General features: G+C 32.2%; 1 protein-coding gene across 1 annotated transcript in view; it reads left to right on the top strand.

Annotated features, from left to right (window-relative positions):
- The window catches only part of LOC120353823 (eye-specific diacylglycerol kinase-like), a 244003-nt gene that overhangs the window by 194628 nt on the left and 22019 nt on the right, over positions 1 to 27356 (top strand). The window contains 11 exon segments of the mRNA XM_039438897.1: positions 1013 to 1058; positions 1060 to 1188; positions 3964 to 4174; positions 6903 to 7095; positions 7466 to 7565; positions 9081 to 9206; positions 9208 to 9272; positions 9998 to 10095; positions 11364 to 11492; positions 13147 to 13369; positions 19801 to 20034. Of these exon segments, the coding sequence (XP_039294831.1) occupies positions 1013 to 1058; positions 1060 to 1188; positions 3964 to 4174; positions 6903 to 7095; positions 7466 to 7565; positions 9081 to 9206; positions 9208 to 9272; positions 9998 to 10095; positions 11364 to 11492; positions 13147 to 13369; positions 19801 to 20034 (1554 nt within the window).

The raw sequence follows: 27356 nt of genomic DNA, 5'->3' as shown, positions 1-27356 counted from the left end.
CTCCTTTAGGTAACTGTGATTCAACTTATTGCGATATATCTGCTGTAATATCAAATGCTGATTCTTGTTAATAATAAATAAATAAATGGTGAAAAAACTAAAGCTTCTGCATCAATTACAGAGAATATTAGATAGTTTATAATTACATACAATAGTTAGTTTCAGAAATATCTTACAATGTGTCTTTTACATGTTTAGTGTTTTCTGTGGGGAAATTGACCTAATCCACTATAGCGTACCAAGTTCTAGAGGATAATGATCTCAAGTTTATTTTTCCATGATCAAATAATACATTTTCATCATTGAAATTACAATATTTTTGTATGTCATTGTGTTTCTTCGTAGCAATAAAATATTTGGCAACAGTGCGTAGGTAGAAAAAGAGCTGTCTGCTTTGTCTAATGACAGACAAGGATAGTAAACCAATGTTAAGCACACGTTAATTTCGTATTTTCAGGTTAGAACTGTTGGGCCCTGCTGCATAGGAGCCTGTTAAATTCCAAACATTTGATAATCATGATTAATCTAATGTCACGAGAACCAATCGGAGAAGGCTTTTCTGGAAAAAGTGCTTCTCTGATTGTCTCAACATATTGTATGTTTTTTGACAATAAACGATCATTTGATTTTATTGGTTCTGGTTACATTTAATCACTGTTGAAATTTAACAGGCTGTTGTGCAACCTGGCCTTAGTTAAATGATCTTAGTAGTTCACTCATTTTTAAATTAACCAATGTTTTTTTCGTATTTTTCAGGCTAGGACTGTTATTAAACTTTTTGTGTAGTTGTGAAGTTGATATTGTGGTAATTATTCATATTGAATGAAAAAGACTAAGAAATTGTGAAGAAACACAGATTTGTTATTAAACTCATTTTCTCTTGTGAATAAATCAACGTTTTTCTCGTATTTTTTAGGCTAGAACTGTTATTAAATCAACTCTTTTTTCAAATTAACCAACGTTTTTCTCGATTTTTTCTTGTAAACTAACCAAATTTTCCTCTATTTTCCAGGCTAGAACTGTTCCGGAAAGTGCCTAACTTGCGTGTGCTTGCGTGCGGGGGGGGATGGCACCGTTGGCTGGGTGCTGTCTGTGTTGGACCAACTCAACGTGCAGCCACCCCCTGCTGTGGGGGTGCTACCTCTCGGCACCGGCAACGACCTGGCAAGGGCTCTTGGCTGGGGGGGTGTAAGTACCAAAAATACATTCATGTTCACATATTTTCTTATGCCTAGTCCACATGTTGTCCAAGTGAGCTGGTCCAGCCTGGTAAGAGAAGAGCACTCAATGTGTACGTTCTGTGAACACGAAAAAGTGGTAAATTGTTCTATTTCCAGTGGTTAATTGTTCAATCACGTGACTAGTGCAAAATGTTCCCATGGAACGCCATTTCAAAATCGTTGGTTCAAGCTTTTGGCGCGCACTTATAATAGTTATTTGTATATCTAGAGTGAAAAGTGCTGTTTTTTCTCCCTGAGGGAAAAGTTTGAAGCCCGAGGCGAAGCCGAGATATACACAGCTGTATCAGCTGTATATACGAGATATATCAGCTCGTGATATACACAACATTTTTCCTCCACCTACATTTTTATAAAAACTGCAAATAAAATAATTTTTAAAAACGTATGTGACCAAACAATGTGTTATAAACATAATCTAAACAGTAAACAGAAACAGCTGGCTTGTAATCACAGTTCTCCTCCGACAGCACTATCTGTCGGCTAAAGTTGTAACAACAATGACAGAACAACAATGACTTCCCGTTTCAAATTTGATTAGTTAATAAGTAATATTCGTTGGCTGGTATTTTGAATAACATGGATTAAAAGAAAACAATATATAATTTTTTTCTAGTATAGTGATATGAAGTTTGTAATAATAATTTCAGCATATAAACATAAATTTTATATATCGATCAAATGTCTGGTTGAGATATTGAATTTAGTTGGTTTAATGACTACTCTATATGCTTCCTCATCTGAGCTTAGACCTTCTGACCTATTCCAAATGTACGTTTTTAAAATAGAGATGCTTCCCATGTTATTTAAATGGAGTCACTTTTACTCCCTAGGGAGTTTTTCTGTTTTTGAGTACCGAGAGCGAAAAAGTGACACTTTAGTATCATGTTTCAGGAGGTAAAGTAAGTACTTATGACAGTAGGTGGAGGAAAAGTTTATTTACACCAAAATGTGTCGTTCACTAGCTGCGTAAATGAACAAAGGCTGTTTTACAAACTTACAGTCTAGAAAAGTGTGCATTCCATTGCATGGTCATAGAATACATAACAAACAAAATTATGTTTGATAAGCATTCGTTAAATGAATTTTTCTCCACAGAGAATTTGAGAGTAACTCAAATTTTGGGCACTCTCAAATTCTCTGTAGAGAAAAATTCATTTAACGAATGCTTATCAACATAATTTTGTTTGTTATGTATTCTATGACTATGCTATGGTAAACAAACAAGCTATCAGCGCATGCGCATAGAAGCAAGCAGACTACAATATTTATTCAATCGACCAGAGAGCTCTGATAATCTGAACTGTCACAATTTACCAGGCTTCGACTGTGGGGCAGGAACTTGGAACTGGAACTAGTTTCTGGTACAGAATCTGTCAAAATTCTTCCCATGGGACGCGGAACTTTTTACCTGGTAAATTGTGAATCGGACAATTTACCACATTTCATGTTCCCAGAACGGGCTCAATAATATAAATCATATACTATAGAAACACACAAGACAATGGGAACATTTGATGGCGCATCTACATTTTGGCCCAATGAAGGTCAGCGCTGACAAACCACTCATCCACTGACGCTGGTCAACATTGGCCTTCATTGGGCCAAAATGTAGATGCGGCATCAAATGTTCCCATTGTCTTGTGTGTTTCTATAGTATATGATTTATGTTATTGAGTATTTTTCTCTCAACTCTGTATATTTTTCTCTAATTTTTCTATCATGTTTTGTATTTTTGTTCGTGTAGTCTTGTTATTTTCTGTATCCTAGTGTTGACACCATGTTCGTATCTGGGTATTGATTATCTTATAGAGATCTGTGACGTTTTTGATAGCCTTTTCAATGAATAAAATATTTACTATTAATACACTGATGTGATGTCTTCAAGAACGAAATGCAGTCAAATAATTGAATAAATTATGTCCAGTTACACACACATCGACTTTTGCCTTCCTTCTATGTTTGCATTTCAACAGTATAATATTTCGCTATGTAGACGAATATGATTCAAAATATTTAAGTCAATGAAACTTGATCATCGAATATCAATTCAACCTATTCCTTAAAGTGCAGATTAATTTTCTTTCACAATGGCAGTTGCCAATATAGATGATTGTTGATTGCAGTTTCATATTTTTCCTCTTCCACAGTATATTTTGTTATGGAGAGAAAAAATGATACAATATCAAATCTATTTGTAACTATTTGAAATTGTTCGATCATGGATTGAAAGTTTGGGGTTTACCTGTACGCTACCACAGTGTTAGATCTTGTCAGAGGCCCTAAAATCGATCAGTTGCGACTTGAAAACTCTGACACTAAACCTGAGCCAGCCAGGTCACTCGATATTATTATACAACAGTGTAATGTCGAATAAATGGATTAACTATGATAATTTGTTGTGAATGTAGAATCGATAAGTTGATAGATAAATTACATATCGTTTTCAAATCACTAGAGAATAAAATACATTCTGCAGCCTTGAAATTTTTCAGGGTAGTTGATTATCAATTTTTTATTATGTACTCTTTGAGGGTAGTTGATACCTTATCAATTTTCTACCGTAGACTTTTTCAGAGTGGTCAATATCATATTAATTTCCCATCGCAGAATTTTTTAGGGTATTTGATATCAAATTACTTTTCTACTGTAGACTTTTTCAGGCTATTTCACAGAATTTTTGAGGGTAGTTGATACCATACTGAATAATTATCGTATTTTGCAGGGCTACACGGACGAGCCAATCTCGAAAATCCTGTCGAACATCGGAGAGAGCGAGGTGGTGAAGCTGGACAGGTGGAGCCTCAAAGTGGAGAAGAACCCCAATGCAGAGGCCAACGAGGAGGGAAAAGAGAACCTCCCTCTCAACGTTGTTAACAACTATTTCTCGCTAGGGGTTGATGCGCATATAGCTCTCGAGTTCCACGAAGCTAGGGGTCAGTTCAAACCTAAATATATTCTTTTATTCCACTTTCCATAGCGAACTGCTAGTTGATAATCCGCTTCTGAACTATTTCTGACGACGCTACAATCCAATTAGACTTTAGTATCGTAAAAATAGTTCAAACACTATAATTTGTTCAAATTAACTTCCGACTTGGGATGGACATGCGCAGTAGAGAAGGGATACAACGGCGGCTGTGTTGCCGTTGTGTAACGGCCAGCGTTCTCTAATTTCCAGTGAGTATTCAAGCGCTCATGTTTAACTAAGGAAGTTTCCTCTCTGCAATCACAGACTCGACTGACTCTAATAGACAAATTGACAACTGCGCTTCCACCTATGACTCAATCCATCACTGCAATTGGCTGATCTCCCTCCATTTCTCTGCGCCGCATATTCCTCCAAGTCTGAAGAAGATTTACATGAAGTATAAGTCTATAGACTGAAGTTTCGTCAAAAGTAGTTATAAAACAAATTCTAATCAGACTGTGGTGTCATGAAAAATGGTTCAGAACCCAAGTCTAATTAGAATTTCAATTATTATTTCCAATAAGATTATTTTAATTGATTAAAAACACAAATATGTTGTCAAATTCTTCACTGTTTTATTTAGTACACGACCAAGATTTCGTGACCACACCGGTCACCGCATTTTCAAGTTGACTGAAAAAGTTATTGACAAAAATTTTATTGACAAGTTTGACAACATATTTGTGCTTTTATTCAATTATGGAACGGTTCTACAATATTGACAATGACTCAGTCGAAGATTATTCTAATTTGACCCTTTGTTTGACGTTTTTAAAGTTTCTATGAGCGTTCAAACTTTTTGAGATTTGGCTTTGTACTTTTTTCAACTCATCGACAGCATTATGTTCTCCTCCAGCTTCTCTTAGGGTGGCCAAATAAAAACACGAAAAGTGTGTTGAACATGTATGTACACACATGTCATCAAACATTTTTGTGTCAGTAATTATTACTCAAAACAACTTTTTATCAGATAAGGTTCTTGTATCATCGATTCTTTGATGTTTATTTTTTCCTTTGCTACTCTGAGGGCAATTTTTTTTTTTTTGTATAATTGTAATTTGTAATTCCCCAGTGGTCTATTTATTGATATTGGTCTCAAAATTTTATAGTTTTTTCAAAGTTTGGAATTTTTTAATTAATTGTGATTGATTTAATTTAATTTTGAAGTATTTTCAATTCAAAAATAATCTTTGTGTGTTTCGAATTGTAAATTGAGTGTGTAATAGGAGAATGTTAAGTGACACATAACCTAGCTACATTTGGACTGTTGTATAAATTAGAATTAGAACCGTTTTGGGCTTATAAGCCTGTGGAACTTTCCTGTAAGTTGTGTAATTCTGAATGATTGAATAAATAAATAAATATTGGTTGTTTATTTGGCTGGTTGGCTGTTTTTTGTTCGAAACGTCTCGCTGTTGATACAACAAGCATGAAAAGGATGTGTGTTATTATTATTCAACACACTTGTCCTCTGTCGTTATTGGTCACCCTTAATAATGCTCATTCAACAACTGTATAATTGTTGTAGAACATGTAGAGTCCAACTAACAATCTCTGATTTTGATTTAAACAACCAGTAAACTCGCATAGATCTCTGTCGTTGGTGCCACCCTGAGAAAGTTAGAGTGATTGAAAATTGAAAAAAATTCAAATGGATTTCAAATCTCGGATTTTGGATCATATGACATAAAAACAGGCACAGCCCAAAACTGTTCAATTCCCGAATTTTTATTTATACACTATAAATAGTCCAAAAAGTAGGTATGTTCAATACACTTGAACTTAGGTCCAATTTCCAGTCCAAACATATGAAAACAGAAAAGTTCTAATTTAGATTGTTTACAAACCAAAATTGAATAACAAAGTAACACTCACTAGTCACATAAAACTGTAAAATAATGATTAACTTTGAAAATTATGGTATACTCTAATTTAGAAAGATATACCATGTCATGTCAACAAATCAGATTATTTTGATCAAGTCGATTAAAATTTATAGATAATATTTCTCGTGAGATAAGCTGATTGATTCAACAGCTGAACATAATTCTGTCTCTCTCCCACACACGCACTCGTATCTTCTGTTATCGACAGACGACGAAATTATCATCTGTTTCTCCAAGGATGAATAATTATTATCCTTTTCATGTCCTTCAGCGAGTTTTCCCAGGGATGAGACCTAGTGCAATCGAATTCTTATATCATAAACCTACTATGTTCCAAATTTCGTGAAAATCGTTAGAGCCGTTTTCGAGATCCGTTAGACATAAATAACCAAATATAAAAGAAATTACAGATGGAATTAGATAGATAATTCTATTTGATTCCAACTGTAACTGTAGTCAGTTTGGTGTAAGGGTAAGCATTCCTGACTAGCAATTGGGAGGTACCGGGTTCGATTCCCGGGATGGCAACTAATTTTTTGGATAGTAGTTCTCATCGAATTTCCATCTAGCTGTTAACCCTGTTGTCAATGTCTGCAGTAGCAGAAGTCTTCGGGATGATTTACAGCATTTATTTAGGATTTTCGTTAAATAATAATGATAAAAGAAATTACTCGCTTAATATAATAGGATTCAATAACTGTATTATTGTTGTAAACATGTAGATAACAATACCAACAATCCCTGATTTTGATTTCATCAACCGATGAATTCGCAATCTTCATTAATATTTATATGTGTGTTTTTCAGAGGCGCATCCTGAACGATTCAACTCGCGCTTGCGCAATAAGATGTTCTATGGTCAGATGGGAGGCAAAGACCTGTTGAGGCGGAAGTGGAAGGGGTTGGCAGAACTGGTGACCTTGGAGTGCGACGGCAAGGACATGACCCCCAAGCTCAAGGACCACAAAGTGCATGCTATTGTCTTTCTCAACATTCCTAGGTGAGCGAATCAAATCGAATTTGACCAATATTCCGCTTCAATTTTAAAAGAAATCGAATTGTTTTGAGTTCGAATCTCGACCGGGGCAAAGTTTTTGACCACAGCACAATCATACTACCCCGTCTTTCGCAGGAGACGATAAGCCGTCTGTCCCGACTACTTCAAAAGTAGTCGTCATCTCTCATCATCATCCCTCTCACTCATTACTCACGCACAAGCCTAAGAGCTTATGTGGGCATCACCCTCAGTATTACTCTTATAAAGAATAATTGGAAACATGCTTTTGTAACACAACTATTTAATATTCAGCTTCAATTTGAATAAATTTTGATTATTTTGTGATTTGAAATATTTTGTTGTTGCTTTCTAGTTATGGTGGTGGAACGCACCCGTGGAATCGAGCGAGTGGAGGGGAGCAATCAACCGAAGATGGCCTTATCGAAGTTGTTGGACTTACTACTTATCAATTGGTGAGTAAAACTTATTGAGTAAAATTGAATAAAAGACTTGGTGAGTAAAAATTGGACTAACTTATGAATTGGTGTGTAAACAACGAAGAAAACTACTAATTTAGTTAACCAGTCAAGTTTCATGTTAGCAGAGAGGAAATAATACAAGTTACATTGTATTTTCTTGTATTTTTAAATTGAGACTTGTATTTTCTCTTCGATATCATAATAAGAAAACAAAGATATTGTCTTCACTATAATATAGTGGAATTGACAATATATCTTTGTTTACTTATTATGGAGAAATTTCACAACATCATCAATTCTACTAATTTTATCTTTGATATCAGTTTATTCCGCACCCTGGGTTAGCTTATGATCGCCGTGTACAAGTCTAGAGACAAGGCATTTGATACTTGATGTAGATACTGAAAACATGACGAACTGAATACTTCATCAATATTGGAGAACTGTCGAAATGAGACCTTGTCAAAATGATAGATTAACATTTGAAAATACGACATACTAAATACTTGATGTACTTAAAACTTGACGAACTGAGAATTATACAAACTGTTAACTTGACAAAATGAGAACTTGATAAACTGGGAATTCGACGAATTAAGAAATTGGCGAAATTGGAATTCGACACACTGAGAAATTGATTGATTGTGTACTTAATGTACATACAACTTGACTAACTGAAAACTACACAAACTGATTACTTGAAGAGTTGAAAACTTGACTTACTGAAAACTTGATGTACTTAAAATTTGTGGAACTGCAACTAGACAAACTGAAAGCTCGCCCTTTTGATTGAAAACTTGAAATGAGAACTTGATAAACTGAAACCTCAACGAATGAAATACTTGACTAAAAGAGAACTTGACAAACTGAAGACTTCTACAGGTGATCTTGTACTTGACTAAATGAGAATTCGACTCACTTAAAACTTGACGAAATAAAAACTTCATCAGATGATCGTTGAAAACTGATCTCTTTCGACCTCGCTTATTTCATGTGATACGGGAAACAGCTCGTCTTTACTTCTAGTATGGTGAAAACCGATATTAGAGAAGCTTTGACATGTATCCCCCCATTCAATACATTTCGAAAACTGTTCTGCTCTCTGTATTATTCAGTGTAACGAATCGATTTTCACTGTTCTCAGTTTTAATTATGGATTTGTGGATTTGCAGATTTACAGCAAGCAGGAGAACACGTCACAAATCTTGAAATCCAGTACTTTTCTCTGTATTCTCTAATGTAATGGATAAATTTTCAATATTCTTATTGTATCATTTCCAATGATGAATAAGTGAATTTTCAGTGTTCATAGCTATAATGGTGAATTTGTGTATTTGCAGCCTTTATGCAAGCAGGGGAACACGGCACAGATCTTGACATTCATTACTTTTCTCTGTATTTTCTTGTATAATGAATAAATTTTCAATATTCCTAGTTTATCATTTCCAATGATGAATTAGTGAATTTTGCAATGTCCATAGTTATAATGGTGAATTTGTGTATTTGCAGCCTTTACTGCAAGCAGGGGGCCACGGCACGAGTATTTGCCAGTGTCAGACTGCCAAGATCGTGACCACGAAGACAATCCCCATGCAAGTGGACGGAGAGGCATGCAAGTTGACGCCTTCCATCATCTCAAATGAATCTGCTCAACAAGGCGCCTATGCTGGCCAAGCGACGCGGTGGCAAGGCTAATATTCCGTGAGTACCTCAAAAATAGTTAATTTTCTCCAATCTTTCCTTTAGACGTTTTTATTTCTCAATGTATATTATATTTTTATTTATTTTTCACGGGACTACTTGATAGAATTGTGTATTTATTATTCCATTTTTCATGTTTCTTGACATATGAATATGTAATAATAATAATTTATCTTATGAAGAGTTAGGATATTGCTAATACTAGTTTGATAATGATATTGATAATGTGTAATGCTAGTTCGCCTACATGGTGCACATTAATAGACTAACGCTAAATGGACTAGCAAATGATGGCCGTCGGACAAAATTATGTTCTCCTGACCGAAAACTACACAACATCTCAAAGAATTTTGAAATATACAGTGTATATCTAGTCATTTGAGACTCATGAGCTATATATTTGTTGTGTATCTGCCATACGCTAAATAATTAAATAATAAATTAGGATATTTATTCACTTTCTAATGATAATCAATTTAGACACTTGATAATGACATAATTGCCCGAAACTGGTATATCTTCAAAACTAAATTGGTACTAGCTTTCCTATTTTAAATATAAAGAAATGGTAATATTATGGATTCATTGTGTACCTATTATGAATGAATTGTAAATTTTTCGTGCAAAAATTCAAAGAAGCCTTCTAGCTCTTACATTCAATGCTATTTTATAATTCTTTGTCCTGTGTGAAATCTTCTATAACTTTTCCAATTTCTGTCCAACAGGCAAGCTACATTAGAACAACTGAAAGTCACAGTGCAAAGGATCAATATGGCTGACTATGAGCAACACCATTACGATAAAGAATTACTCAAACAAGCTGGTATGTATAACCAAGACAATACAACTTATATGAATTATAGGAATATGGTTGCGTTATTTGGTATTATATCTTTAAGCCTTGAAATTAATAAATACAACATAATTCATGGTGGGATGTTCCTATTTGAATCCTCTGAATATTTATTAGAGAATTGAATTGTATTTATTTATTTATTATCTTTTATTTATAATTACAAACAACTTAATGTACTTGAGAATATTTTGTTCACTGTTTCTTAAAGAAGTTTTTTAGTTTATATGATAGTTTGACACCTTGTGGGACCGGACTCCCGGACTGTGAATATTGTGTCAATAAACAATTAATAATTCCTGGCCACTAATTTATCACCAACATGCTTTTATTGATTAAACGATACACAATTTTTTTTAATAATTTGGTGGTGGATCAACAGGCACAGCCCAAAACTGTTCCTCCCACGAATTGAGATTCAATAAAATATCACATAAAATGGGTTGTTTTCTTCACTTCATGAAATTTATAAAGAAATGCATTAAGGTTGTGCATTCAATAATTTTTTTCAGATATTTTTCTCTTCCCAATCTATTGGACAGGTTCTTAGGACATAATCTATGCAATTGAAATATTTTTATCAGCTTCTGTTAGCTAACAATGGGGCTCCAAATGTTACTTTTTTGAGGCAGATGGTACACATACCCTACAAAAACTAATTGTCAGAAAAATTTGAGAAAAATATGCAAGTCTCCTCTTCAATATAGCAAAATTACGTTAACTTTGTTTTTGAGAATCTGAAAATATTAAATTTTTATGCATTCTCCTTTTTCACATTCAATGTTCGTTCTATAGACTTCAAATTCATAGCAACTTGTAGCGCTGTTCTTGGTGAATAAAGTTGATGCTTAAACTTCTTTTATAGGCACAATAATAGCCGCTGGTATGTGTACCTTTAAAGCATGGTTTTCGCCTGCTATGCTCGGGAAGCAAGTGTGAATAGTACAGCTGGAGCGATGTAGCGGAATTAGTTCGTCTCTAGAGCTAAGCCAGGACCTCCTAAATACCTATTTAGGAGTATTTAGGAGGTCCTGGCTAATAATCTAAACATTAAACATTGATCTATGAATTCTATTGCGATATTTTAATTTTAAATTCACTTCATTATAAAATTTGAAAACTTTCTAGTGTGTATCTTTTACCCTTCTAATTTTGTTTTTGGAATGATAAGATTTGAAACGATTTGATTGGATTTTGATTTAACTTTTTGCTGATAATCTAATATTTATTTTTCACAGCGATTACAATGGGTTCAATCGAGGTGAACCCAGTCTCAGACTTGGAGCAGGTGCGGCAAATGGTCAATAAACTGCAAGAGTCGAAAACTGATCAGCCAAAACTGTCTCCTGATTGGTGTTTTGTCGATTGTAAGTGATTTATTTTTGAAAGTATATTAATTACAAAATTTAAAAGATATTCAGTCTACTGTCTTGATATAATATGAATATAATATTTTTTTCAAACTAACCTTGTTATAATATAATCAAAAATAATAATTTGTTAGTAGTGTGCATTATTCATTCTCCTTATTAGAAAATATTATTACTATTGTGATTAGATGAAAAATGCACAATTGACAATATTTGACAAATAATCTGTAAGTAGTGAGTCGTGTCCATTATTGAGTTAGGAATAGAAGTGATAGATTTTCAATAATTTAATTTATTGATTTAGAGTCATATTATGCAATCCCTCCATGAGTGAAATGATTTGGATTTAATACATTTGGAATTGGTACAACTTGAATCCTAATCGTGCAATCTTCCATGAATGATTTGATTTCAGTATCATGAATGAGTAAGAATGATATAGTAAAATTTTATTGTGGAAGTAGGCTCTAATTGCGATAGACAACTTATCTCCATACCAATTCAGGAACTCCTCTGGTGACCAATCAAACTTATTTTAAACCACGGAAATGTGGGTTATTTTTTACTTTTCAGGCTGACATCCTAATATGTTGAAAATAGTTGAGGGTTATGATAGACGTATTATCGTTGTGACTTCGAAATAATTGACAAATCTATTCTATTCAATTAAAAATATTTTGATTCTTCCTGATATATCAGGTGACCTTGTCCCTAAACTGCAATTATCATTTCAAATAATTACAAAGGACGTATTCTCTTTTAAACTAAAAAATCAAGTTTCCTGGTAGACTAGTTATTACTCTAGTAAGGTCTAAGCTCTGCACTTCTACTGTTTATTATTTCTCCACTCTTTCCTTGTATAATAAAAGGTACGTTTCAAAGTTATGCCAACAATAAAGTACTGTATATTTGAAATTAACTTACTATCCATAGTGGTAAAGTTTACGTTAGGTAAAGTGAACTATTTGGTGGTACAGTGAACAAAGTGGAAGTAAACAAGTGGAGTAAACATAATAGTGGTCTACTCTACAATACAACTGGATTTCAAGATTGTAAATTACATACAATCAATTGGATTAAAACGGAATCAAATAAATTGTAGATCAATTACTTGTCGATTACATAGATCGGTAAATTTCATTACCGAAAATATTTTCTTGTAATACGATGGCAGGCATATTCGACTTGTTTCTTTTGTATTCATATAGGTTAACCAATCTCTTATGTTCTATTGTGGTTCAAGGTAAAAACGTAATCATGTGAATCGCATTATTTCTTTTCGAATCAATCACATACTACATTTTTGGATATCTAGAAACTTGATTTGGTTGTTACGCATTTAGTTATATACTAATCTCTATTCAACACTACATTTGCTACACCATTCACTAGCTACATTTGGATTGTTGTAAAAATTAGAATTGAAACCGTTTTGGGCGTAAGTTAGCCTGTGGTACTTTTCTGTAAATTGTGTAATTTTGTATGATTAAATAAATAATTAAACACTAATGTTCACATTATTTTATATAACACATAACATCATTTTCATAAGCTGGAAATAGATGAGAGGTTGCATTATTTGTTGGATAATAATAAATATTTATTCATTTAGCCTATTGACAATATAAAAATATTTGTTTATAATTTCTAGCGTGTACAGCCGAACGTTTCTTCCGTGTGGACCGCGCGCAGGAACATCTCCACTATCTGACCGATATAGCCAATGAGATGCTCTACATTCTAGATACGGTTACTGCGCAGACGCCAGACGATGACCCGCCAAATTCGAATTCCGGCTTTCCCGCGCCAAGTTCAAATTCAAACCATCAGTCGCCCAGCAGTTTGCTCGGAGACCAGACTACGCCTGAACTAAGGTATTACAAAATTCTCCTACTTTTTTGAACTTTCTCCTACAATTTTAAAACTCTCTCCTACTATTTAAAACTTTCTCCAAGAGTTTGGTATTCCAAACTTCCTCATAGTTCTCCTACTCTTCTAATCTTGTTTTAAAAATGAATATATAGTATATCTCTTTCTCTTAATATTGATTTCTGCCTTCTCTTGATTGAGAATGATAGATTGATAGTCCTGTGCACATAATAAGTCCTGTGAGGTTGAAAGGATAGGAATTGATCAAATAGTTCTAGTAATAGCCTAGTATTTTCCAAGCAATCTAAAAACTACCACTTCATATTTCTAATCTTGCTTTCTAGATAGCATCCCCTTTCTCCTCAATAGATTGATTTCTTCTCTCTTGATTGAGATTTTCAGGGTTTCAAATATTTTCTTCCAAGTCAAATTTATAACAGTCTCAATCAAATCTCTATCATTCTACCCTCGATTTCTTCCTTCCTACACTTGAAGCAATATTGTTAAATTTGATCAATAAATATCTTTGTTACCAACACTAGGTATCCAATGTTCTTTTTCGAGTCAAAATTATGACAATCATCTCAATCAAATCTCTATCCTTCTACCCTCGATTTATTTCTTTCTACACTTGAAGCAATCATTCAATTTAATTAATGAATATCTTTGTTATCAACATTACAAATTTAGACAAATCTATTCCTCTCTCACCTTCTGTAATACTATTTGTTCTTCCAGAGCACTTTTTCTACCAATAGAAATGGAATTATTAGATTTGAAAGCTTTCAGATAATTATTCTCTAATCTATTAGCTGCAGCAATGCACAGTTTAGAATGTTTTATATTGAATTTGCACACCAATATAGCCTATAGAATATTTCCCTCTTCTCCAATACAATCTTGACATTTCTTCTCGTGAGAATGAATTGATTCTTGTTCTGAATTGTCCTTCTTGTAGAGTGTGAATTCCGATATCCAAATTACCTAGAGATTAAAAATTCTAATAATAAATTAACTCAAATAATAATAATAACTTCTTAACCTCAAAGCCTTGCAACTAGTAGTTTGTATTATTATTGATAATAATAATATGAATAATGTTCATAAATTGGTTTACTTACAGTTAAATCTAATAAGACTATTTAACCTACTACCTACTTGTATTTTTATTTTGCCATTTAATGAAATAATCCCCTCGATTGATGCAAATTCTATTTCAGCTACTAGTAAGACTGATTCATAATAGCTCAAAACGCTTCATTTTGAATTAAATCGAGATGATTTCTATCGAGTCATGGTAATTTCACTGATCTGAATCATTCTTCAAGTGTAGATGGCTCTTAACGTATAGGTTCAATAAATTTCTCTATTAACTGTAGTACCCTCTTGAAGTACATTAGGTTTATAATCCAGTAACAAAGATGAATAAATAACCATATCAATGAAGGCAACAGAAAGAAAATCCATCCTGTCTTCTTTACCCAATACATCAATTTTGAAAACCTTGCAAGGATCTATTGAGACTATTCACATTCCACAATTATAATATCTCAATAAATTACCAATTACTAAGGCTTCATCCTTCTAAATAAAATCAATTAGAAACATCCCATTAAAAATAGTTACTTGCTTATTTTGAGGAAACTCTCTACATGTTCTTTGAAACTGTATCCAGTACCTGGATTATGCTCTATCATATAGAAAATATAACATAATGCTATATTTTCTCATTGGCTAAATATAGTTATTTCTTTTGATTTTTAAATTTTTTTTGAAACTTATAAAATTAATCACATCCCATCAGAAATAGATAGCTTTTTCAGAACAAATCCTCTTCAATTTTTTTTGGAAAATACCTGAATAATACATAGCTATTTTTATATTTCTCTTCCATTTTTTAAAGCTTTTGTCTGCTTTTAAAATTCAATTTTTTTAAACTGTATTTTAAAATTTGTGTTTTGTACGTATTTTAGTTACGGAGATCGATTAAAGGTGGGTGCTAAAGCCACTACTGTGTCTTATGGTCCTGTCTGGTGTTGATCGGCCCACATCGCCAAATTGCCAAATTTGCAATTTTCGACAAATTTCAAACTATTTTCAATCGTGATATAGAACTCTATTCGAATAATCTGCCTTATTGAAAACTATACTTTTATAAATAATCGTTGTGAACACGTTGAAATCGTTTGAATTTTAGCAGCTCCATTTTATTTCAGTAGTTTATTCTGGAAATATCATTGTTATAATATTCTTTTGTGGAAAGTGATTTATTAGATGGCGTTTATTACAGTTCATGATTAACTATAGTTCGTTTTATTCATACAAACATTTTTGAAGCTACCTGAACTGAATACTGTACAGTTATTTCACTTTTAATTCTCCTCAATTTTTGTAAGCTTCTGTATGCTTTCAAAATTTGATTTTGTTCTACTCATCGTTTATTATAGCATGAGTATCAGTTTAGAAATAGTTCTTACTAGATTTGGTAACTTCATTTATTTATGAAGTTCACATAGGTTCGAGTTACAATGACATTAATATTACAACTTACATATTTGTACATAATTCTAACATTATGTATATTGCTAATGACCACTAATTACTTGAGGTATAAGTGAGCCACAAACTGCGAAAAAAGTCCAACATGACCTTCACAATCATTTTGACTATCTCGTTGGATTTTCAAAGGAAGTAATTTTGAGGTAAAATTGCCTGTTGTTCTATTTTATTGTAGAGCATTTCCAAATTAGCAGTATGTTTCGCTTGAAATGAAAATGAAATGATTGAGCTGATTAAAGTGTATTCGATAAACCCAAAGGAAGCATGACAAACAAATATGACCTTCAAAACAATATTAGGTATAACATTCTCTATTATCATTGAGGAAAATGCTCAGTTCATTATTTTAGTTTCCACTGAACTATTACAATTTTGGGATCGCCGTACTTTTTTCAATCGGAATCTAGGTAGGTTCAAATATACAAAAATAGGAGCCAAATATACAATACAATAGTCGGATAATAAAAAACAGTCTACTACCCAAAACTTCGCTATTTCTTAATGTTGGATGAGAGAGTATATTATTACGGGAAAATATTAAATTTGTGAAAGATGAGTCAAATATACTTGTAGATTACTCTGCACAATTATTTTAAATATGGAAGAAAATTTGGAAATTAAGGAAATAGCTCTTTTATCTAATAGCTAATAGCTCATCTAATAGCTCTAAATAATACTTTTTTCAATCAGAATCTATTATTTCGGAAAAATATTAAATTTGTGAAAGATGAGTCAAATATACTTGTAAATTACAGCAAAATTATTTTTAAATATTTAAAAAAATTTGAAATTAAGGAAATAACTCTTTATAGTGTGTGATTGCTATTAATAGTTTTTTTCAAAAATTGTCGGTTTAACTTTTTGCTGTAAAAAGTAGAAAATATGCAAAAATATGCTCATAGCTTTTTAATTTAATGATCATTAATTTTCGAGAATTGATTTTAATTCAAAATTTGAGCTCTCTACGCCTTTGTTTCTAGTCATATTATAGTAGTTTTAGTAAAACTTCGACCAGTAATAACATCCGTTCCATTATATAAATGGAATAATTTAGAAGAATAAAATAGAAATTTTAAAATTTTGGTGTTTCAAATTCAAATGATTTCAACGTGTTCATATAGTAATGTAATGAAACTCTTGTGACCATTTATTGTAAGGGAAATATTTCAGGAAACTTCGAAATTTTCAGATGCTTATTCCCATTCTAGGAGAATTGATCAATATTTTTCATGTGTTGATTCAAATTTTTCTCACAAACAATCACTGAACGCTGTCTATAAATTTTTATGAACATTTTCTTTGAGATTTCGCGCAGAAATTCATGTTCCCCTTCATCCATAAATCAAAAATATCATGGTTATGTCATCGTCCTACCACAGTTCAGTGTAAAAATTTCCACTATCATAATTCAAGGGTATCCATGAAATTAACTATAAAGGAATTCCTACACAAATTCATCTTCTTTTTATATTTCAATCACATTCTTGCATTTTTTACACACCGACCACATTTTCATCACAATCAAAATTTCATAAAATTGTAATTTGCATGCATTTTTTCTCATCACTGAATGATTTTATCCCACTCTCTTGCAGATATGCAGAATTTCATTTGTTTGCGGGTTTGCTTTGAAATTAATGTGAAAAATGAGGCTTTTCTAAAAATATTTTCACAGGTCAATTTGAGATCGTAGTTACTAGATTTCAAACTCCAGAATTTTTTCCTGTTTGAAGAGTTCTCATCCTTATAAGGCCCAGTTTTCAGGAATCTAATAAATTATATCAGATAATTATAGCTTTAATAGTCTAGATTTAATAAGTATCCTAGAGACTGGGCCTAGATTTTTTATACTAATTTTTCACATGAGATTTAGGAAAATATTATTCTAATAATAAAGGGCCCGGTTTCTAGGACTTTTATTAAATATGTAGACTATATCAATATTAAATCTATCCATAGATTTAATGGTCTATTAGATTTAATAAAGTTCCTGGAATCTAGGCCAAGATGTGTTCAACGAATTTTTCACATACTATTTGAGATAGTATTATTCTAATAATAGAAGGAGAATGGATTTTTATAACATAACTTAGCTCAATTTCAGGGGTTATGAGGGATGAGTAATGATAACTCTAGAAAAGTGGATGGCATTCTGCTGAGATCATCATAAGTGGAATCTAAAAAACTTTTCCACTTTTTAAGTAGGAAATCTCCAGAAAATAAGAAGAGAAATTTGAAGTAGCATATAATTGAATCCATGCTTACAATTATTGATTTAAAGCCAAAACCAATATATTGAAAATTAAGAGAGTCTTATCATTTGAATAAAATATCAATTGGGATTAATGGTGAATAGTCTATTTGAAATCTATCTGATATATCTTATAGAATATTCAAATTCGAATAATCTTTATTAACACAAGAACAAAAATACAGCAGCAGAGACAATATATGCATAATGAATATTCCCCACAAAGACGATAAGTCAAGTGTGGGGAGTGAGTTATTTGAACTGCATTATATTAACAATAAAGTTAAAGATTTACAATGAATAATAAAACAAGAGAATATGTATAAGGTACTGTAGAGTAAATAAAATAAAATCAGTAGCAATAATATATTGAACGTATCTCTACAGTAAAAAGTATAAAATATGCTATTCATGAGTTCTAATATATCTCATTTTGTTGATATATTTCTCTGGTCACCATTAATTCTCAAGATAACTCCACATTAGAAAAAAAATTATAAAAATGAAACAATAAATGCTCCCTTTTAGAGTTTCATTGCATTCCTACTGTTAAAACTTCCAAAATTATCATACATGAAAAATAATGAAGATATTTGAAATTTTCCAAAGCTACATGAAAATTTCAAAGAACAATCAATATAGACTCAGAACGTATCAACACACAGCATCTATTCTTCTATTATTATTGCTCACATATTACATTATTCGTGAATTACTTGTGATATAACTTATATCATATTCCTGTTGTATCCATTTCTTTACCACTCGTTTAACACCTTTCATCCATCTCAAAATTGGGGTTTGTTCTATTTTTTGAGAATGATAATAGAGAAAATTGTACATTCTATAATTATCATTGATTATTAAACAATTCATATTGATGTAGAATACTATAAGTCAAAAAACTTTTTATAAATTGTTTTTAAGCTGCGTTTACATCAAAGCTACTAACAAAATGTTAATAAGTTACCTAATCCTTATAGATTCCATTACATTGAACGGAACTTGATAAACACATAATATGCTCATCATGCGTATGATAAGTTATGCTCAATCTAATAGAATCTATAAGGATTAAATTAATAACATTTTGTTAATAACTTTGGTAGCTTTAGTAGCCTACAGTATTCAAGCTACATAAAGGAATATAATATAGTGGTTGAACTCTCATGTAGTTTACAGAGGTGATTTCAAAAGTATTGAGATTATTGTAGATAATTTACATGATAGACTCAATAGTTCAAATAGGAATTGATAATATTCCAATTGATTTGTTTTGAGTGACAATACTCATTCTGATTCTACCAACTAGCTTTGGTATAACCTACAAAAGTTGACAGAAACATAATTATTATCCAAGTATAGCAGTAATCATAACTTGTAGTTTACAACGTTGATTTCAAAAGTATCAAGTTCTCACCAATTAGCTATAAAAATAACATAAATATATATCTATCTGGCAGTGATCATGATTTGTAGTTTCCAAGGTTGATTTCAAAAGTATGATAACAATATTTTCATGGATACTAGTTTTATACAAAATAATTAGTTGAAACATAGGTCTAACCTATAAATCATGACAGGAATAATGTTGAGTGAAAACTGTTTGAATTTACTGTGATATAGTCCCAGCGACGATATGCCTCGCTCGTTTGGCAAGTCAAAGTCCCAAGACTCGTTCGCTAGCATGACCACAGACGATGAAAGCTCAACAGAGCGCAGGAAGTATTTCGGAGCGCCGCCATCTTTGCAGCGGCAAGATTTGAATTTGGCGCTCCTGTCGCCCGACGACCAATCGGATGCGTCCGATTTTATGCGCATGCGCGGATCGCCGCTAGCCAGCGACAATGCCTACATTAGGTACGAGGCGCACCTAACCTAACCTAGTTGTTGTTTCGGCGTTTTCACTGTTGGTGTGCTATCGGACTAGATATTTGGTGTTTTTTGGTTGGTTTTGAGTCGATGTTATGTGTTTGAATGCGTGATAGATGTCATCTATGCCTTTTTTCAATTTGAACAAATTTTTCGTACTCATTATTTTAATTTGTTTACAGCCCTCCTTAATACTTTTTCTATAATTGAAGAGACTTGAAATGTTGTCAGAAATCCACTTTATTTAAATTAAATTAATATTTTACAGAAGCATGCTTTCATGTGTGCTCACACATTAAAAAATTATGGAAAATAATAATTATTAACAAATTATGGAAAAGTTCCACAACATCAATATTCATGCTACAAACTTTTTCTATAATTCAACAATAACTCTATTTTTCCAAATTTCCAAGGTTCAAGGTCAAATTTCTTTATAGTAATCAAGTAGAAATTTTTGAAAATATAAAAATTTACTTTGGACATTCATTGTTTTTCAAATTCTGTTTCAAGTTCATCAATTTTTATTTAGATATTAATATACCGTACTTGAGCTGCGTTTACACCAAAGTTATTAACAAAATGTTAATAACTTCATCCTTATAGATTCTATTAGATTGAACATAACTTATTAAACACATGATGAACATAATATGTTTGTCAAGTTCCATTCAATCTAATAGAATCTTTAAGGATTAAGTTATTAACATTTTGTTAATAACTTTGGTGTAAACCCAGGTTAATTGTGATAATACACATTAATTCTAATGGATGTTAGTTTATCTGAGTTGGCGTCCTGTCTGATATTCATGTTTTTAAAATCTCTCATTTTGAAATTTTCGCATAAAATTATATTTTAAAATTCTATTTAGTAGGCCTATTACCCAACTCCATAATATATTTTTGTTAAAATCAAGAAAGAAATCATAAATGAATAACAGTCCAGTTATGAAATGTAACTTACATTACCCAATCAAATAGAATACATTTTATTCTAGTGTAGCCTACCCCCTAACGTTGTTCTGTCTACTAACGTTGTAGACTACCTACAATGACTCATAATATTTTTTATGAAAATTGAAAATGAATCAAACAATACAATTTAAAAAATCTACAATTTTTGTAGAAGTTGGGTGAATAATGATATCTTCAATGGCTTCCACAAAAATTTCTAGAAATCGTGTCCGTCAATTTACCAATCTTTCATCAATTCATACAAACAAACAAATTATTCACTCATTTATATTGACAAAAGAAAAAGATGACATCTTCCATGCAGCTTATTTATGAATATTAATGAATATTAGTAAGAAGGCTGAGTCTAGCTTTTGATGTATTTTCCTTTAGTTGATTTTCGTTTCTATTTTGAGTGTCACGCTTTTTTAACATCTAGCTCGTTATCATTTAGTTTCAAAGCAATTTTATGTAAAGCAATAGAATGTTATCTGCAACTGGGTGTTGTATGTTTTTAGTTTTTTAATCTCGATGTTTTTAGATTATACGGGACGTGTGTTCAATGTTTCTCATTTATTTCGGTTTTGATGTTTCCTCACGACTGATAAGTGTTGCTCAGTTTTGGATTTTTAGTTTTTGGTGTTGTATGTTAGCTTTACAAGAAAGTTATAATGTTTTTTTTGCTGGAATTTTTTCTGTCATATCACCTCATGTGTGTTCAGATTAGTGCTTGATAGAAAAATACAAATTTTGATGAGATGTTATAATCTCAGCTCAAAATTATCATGGGAAATCCGTAAAAAATATGGATTTCGAGATTACTGAATTGAAGATTATTTCTAAATACTTTATAATGAACACTATTTTATCATCCTACAAAAAATATATAACGGTAGTTAAGTCATTATCCACTTCACTGTATGATTAATATGCAATTATCATCAATTTTTTAAAAGTAGAAGATTTATCGCTTCATCAGGCACTAGATTATTTCGAAAGCTCCTCTTCACTCAATCAAAGCTTTAATTATCAAATCTAGTACAATTGGTAGAATCCATCACTGATATCGTATAGTTATTTTACATCTTGGAATACGGTATTTTTTACAAGAATCTTACAGAAAATGTAGAGTAGAAAGAAAAATAAAAATCTCAGTACCCTTTTTGAATTATTTAATCACAACATGTTTCAACATTGATGCCATTTTCAAGTCACCTGATTGAATAATTCAAAAAAGGTACTGATATTTTTATTTTTCTTCCTATTCATATTGCAAGTAGCCCTATACAGAAAAGAGATAAAATTTAGAGTGTCACTGTTGTGATAAACAATAAACAATTAATCTGGTTTCACTCACTTTTGTCTGGAAATAATTCATTTGGAAATCATGAGATAACATTTTGTGGAACTGATTAATTTTAAAATGTTTTCAGAAAAGTAGAATTGAAATTTCAATTGATATTGTAACTGAAAAAATATTATTGAACAAAAATTGAATGGTAATTAAATTTTCGCAAACTCTAGATGTTGATAGTAGGTAGTTGGATAAGTCTATAGGAAATTCACTCTGATTTGGTTTGTGATAATGTATGTCAAAACATAAGCATTTGCATTGGAATTCAAATGCCATAATTATTCGAATTCTCTTAGATTTACTCATTTAATTTGTGGTAATTCTCAATGTTCATATTTCCACGGAGCTTTCTTACTTCGATTTATTTGAATTCTCACAGTACATGAAATTTTATCATATTAATTAAATGTAGTTTCACTGTTTTTAAAATGTTAAAGTTTTTTCTTGTCTAAATCTATGTCAAATTAATCTGAAATTCGTTTATAACTCAATTAGTATTATTTTCGTCTCTTAAAATACATTATATTCCGAGAAGTATTATCTTTTTTAAATATTATCTATCATAGTTAAAGAGTACATAGAATTTCTGATGTAAAGAGAAGGAGGCTCCCATTCTTCTGGCAACACCTTCAATTCTTGAGGAACCATTGGAGTATTGGAAAAAATAGAGTATTGGAGGGTACTAGAGTATTGTAGCATTTGATACCGGTATTCAAGGATTCCGAATTTAAAAATAATTGAAGGATTGAGGAACTACGGGATGAAAGTCTGACTTAATTTGTGAAAATTCCATTAAAAGGAATGAGAATAAGATGAGGAGAGAGAAGAGATAGTTCAAGCAAAAAGAAGATGAAGGAGAAGGAAAATAGCTAAAAGGAATAGGATGATGATATTGTATGAAACAGCGAAGAAAAAACCTCAGAGCTTGAGATGGAAAGAGAAAATAAGGAAAAGAAGCAGCTATAGAAGATGCTTCTATAAAAAAATGTGAAGTAGAACGAATGAGGCTGTGAAGTACAGAGAAAGAATAGGCTACACTCAGAAACAAGAGAGGAAGAAGAAGAAGAAGAAGAAGAACAAGAAGAACTATAACATAAAATGAAATATAGAAATTTTGAATGTGACAATTGACAGTTCATTTCCAAAAATGAACTCTATGGCTACACCAATCTTTGAAAGTTTCCATCAACTCCTAGTTATCTACAAGAAAATCAATTATTACATGAAAAACTTCCCTGAAAAATTCTGATCAATTCCAGTGATAGGCTATTATTTCATGTCAGGAATAATCAATAATAACATAAGAACAATTTATAAATGACATAGTTTATCAACACGTAATTTTATAGTGTGAACTCTGTCCAGGCTACTGTATCACTTAATTCGAAGATTAATCACAAATATATTTTTATCATCATCGTTTAATTACTCTTGACCGAATAATCATACTTAACTACAACTGGTGGAATTTGTATATGTTTTTTGCATGTGAAAATACTTTTTGGAGAAGAATTTTTGAGCTGTATGTTGATATGGTTTTATGTGGTCATTGATGTGCTGCATTGATGTTCTTGGTTTATTTGGAATGATATTTCCGTGGTTTCTTGAAAACTCATTACAAAAATGGTGTTGGTTAATTGCTTGCCTGTATGGAGGGTTTGAATCCAATTACAATTCATGAATCAAAAAATGATTTATCACAACATTTCAATCAATCAAAACACATCACTCACAATACATTCATTTATCCACAAAAATCAGTCAGATTTTTAAAAACTATTCGAGATTTAATTAAAAATACTTTTGCATGCTTTTTACATCACTACGGGGAAAAACTTCTCATACATTCTCTTTTGTGAAAATATATTATTATTATATTCGGGCTCACAGATATTTCAACATTTTTTTCAAAACATGCCTATTATGTTTTAGATTTCCTGAATTAAACAGATAATATTGTCTCCCACATACCAAGCGTTCTCTGTGATTAATTTTCTACAAATTACAAGACCCTCCTGTCACAAAGTGAATTTTTGTGACGGATAGAGAGCCGTCGTCCAGCATAAAATTAGCGAAATTATTCTATTTTAGAATAGGAATAGGATCGTCTGCCAGATATATTTTGTTAGATTTGTAGTTGTGTATACATTATCACTATCGCCGTCAACCCCTTTAAATTAGCAGCATTCGTATCATCTAAACGATAAGCGGCTACCGAGTCGGGCCAGTATCGCTCTTCATGAAATTTCTGGAATAGAAATATTGTTTACCGGCCTGAATTAGTGTAGTAATTAGTATCAGTGTCGTCATTAGCTGCACCCTTATCATCAGCACTAGTGGATTCAAACCCTGTCACATGACTAGTGGCGTGATCGTCTTTTCAGACTCCCATTGGTCAGCAAGCCCCTTTTCCCCCGGCCTCCTAACTTTCAGCGACCCGGTGTGGCTTCAAGGAGACCTGGGAGAGAGTCAGTTGTTCGGTGGTTGAGCGTGAGATCGGGTCGCGAATCTCCTCTCCTTACGACGTTACCGACACTAATTATTATTCTATCTTCTGCTAACGTAGAATATTGTAGGTCGAGTTCCGAACAACTCGGAGTTAGAATTCCCTTGTGGGTTTTTCTTTCTTGTCAGCTATTTTTTTCCCGAATTCGTATCACTGGGGGTGAACGAATTATTCTTGGTTTTGAAACCTGTAAGGGATCTCAAGTTTGAGCTACAAACAGTTGAGTGGGGAAATTTAGCTAGGCTTTTAAGCAAATTATTTTTGAGGGCTTAATTCTTAAGTCTCGACTCTGTCGCTTCACGACGTTTAAGTTTAGTGCGGGAATTTGTTTGCTATTCTCCGTATTTAATTCTGCAGTGATTCAGGTAACTGTATGTTAGGACTGGTCACTTGTGTGCATTTCCTCTTCTGTAATAAGGTAATCTCAGTTTTTTTTAGGGATGTATTTTCCTTATTAATTTTCATACTATAGAGTGGCCCTGTATTTTTAAATTCGCTTAGCAGTTTCTGACTTGCTGTAATTCCAAGTAGGAAAAGCCCAATCCTTTTCCTAGAGAACTCAGGTGCAGCTTGAGCTCGTCCTCGTCGAAGTTTCTAGACTGCGACATCCTTTCTCTTTCTCTCTCTTAACTTTTCCTATTCTATAACCCTTCTAGCTCTCAGGTACAGCTTGAGGACTTCCTCGCCGAAGTTTCTAGACTGCGGTAACCTTTCTCTTTCTCTCTCTTAACTTTCCCTATTCTATAATCCTTCTAGCTCTCAGGTACAGCTTGAGAACGTCCTCGCCGAAGTCCCCAGACTGCGGCATCCTTTCTCTTACTTTCTCTTCACTTTCCCTATTCTATAGTCCTTCTAGCTCTCAGGTACAGCTTGAGAACGTCCTCGCCGAAGTCCCCAGACTGCGGCATCCTTCCTCTTACTTTCTCTTCACCTTCCCTATTCTATAATCCTTCTAGCTCTCAGGTACAGCTTGAGAACGTCCTTGTTGAAGTCACAGACTGCAACGCTTCCTGTTCTGTCTACTAACGTTGTAGACTACCTACAATGACTCATAATATTTTTTATGAAAATTGAAAATGAATCAAACAATACAATTTAAAAAATCTACAATTTTTGTAGAAGTTGAGTGAATAATCTTCAATGGCTTCCACAAAAATTTCTAGAAACCGTGTCCGTCAATTTACCAATCTTTCATCAATTCATACAAACAAAAAAATTATTTACTCATTTATATTGACAAAAGAAAAAGATGACATCTTCCATGCAGCTTATTTATGAATATTAGTAAGAAGGCTGAGTCTAGCTTTTGATGTATTTTCCTTTAGTTGATTTTCGTTTCTATTTTGAGTGTCACGCTTTTTAAAGCTCGTTATCATTTAGTTCCAAAGCAATTTTATGTAAAGCAATAGAATGTTATCTGCAACTGGGTGTTGTATGTTTTTAGTTTTTTAATCTCGATGTTTTTAGATTATACGGGACGTGTGTTCAATGTTTCTCATTTATTTCGGTTTTGATGTTTCCTCACGACTGATAAGTGTTGCTCAGTTTTGGATTTTTAGTTTTTGGTGTTGTATGTTAGCTTTACAAGAAAGTTATAATGTTTTTTTTTGCTGGAATTTTTTCTGTCATATCACCTCATGTGTGTTCAGATTAGTGCTTGATAGAAAAATACAAATTTTGATGAGATGTTATAATCTCAGCTCAAAATTATCATGGGAAATCCGTAAAGAAATATGAACTTCAAGATTACTGAATTGAAGACTATTTCTAAATACTTTTTAATGAACACTATCTTATATCATCCTACAAAAATTATATAACGGTAGTTAAGTCATTATCCACTTCACTGTATGATTAATATGCAATTATCATCAATTTTTTATTACTAAAAGTAGAAGATTTATCGCTTCATCAGGCACTAGATTATTTCGAAAGCTCCTCCTCACTCAATCAAAGCTTTAATTATCAAATCTAGTACAATTGGTAGAATCCATCACTGATATCGTATAGTTATTTTACATCTTGGAATACGGTATTTTTTACAAGAATCTTACAGAAAATGTAGAGTAGAAAGAAAAATAAAAATCTCAGTACCCTCTTTGAATTATTTAATCACAACATGTTTCAACATTGATGCCATTTTCAAGTCACCTGATTGAATAATTCAAAAAAGGTACTGATATTTTTATTTTTCTTCCTATTCATATTGCAAGTAGCCCTATACAGAAAAGAGATAAAATTTAGAGTGTCAATGTTGTGATAAACAATAAACAATTAATCTGGTTTCACTCACTTTTGTCTGGAAATAATTCATTTGGAAATCATGAGATAACATTTTGTGGAACTGATTAATTTTAAAATGTTTTCAGAAAAGTAGAATTGAAATTTCAATTGATATTGTAACTGAAAAAATATTATTGAACAAAAATTGAATGGTAATTTAATTTTCGCAAACTCTAGATGTTGATAGTAGTTGGATAAGTCTATAGGAAATTC

Source organism: Nilaparvata lugens, chromosome 12 (assembly GCF_014356525.2).
Source record: "Nilaparvata lugens isolate BPH chromosome 12, ASM1435652v1, whole genome shotgun sequence".
In the NCBI taxonomy this organism is placed as follows: domain Eukaryota; kingdom Metazoa; phylum Arthropoda; class Insecta; order Hemiptera; family Delphacidae; genus Nilaparvata; species Nilaparvata lugens.
The sequence above is the reverse complement of the archived record's forward strand: the minus strand, read 5'-3'. Positions and strand labels throughout refer to the sequence as shown.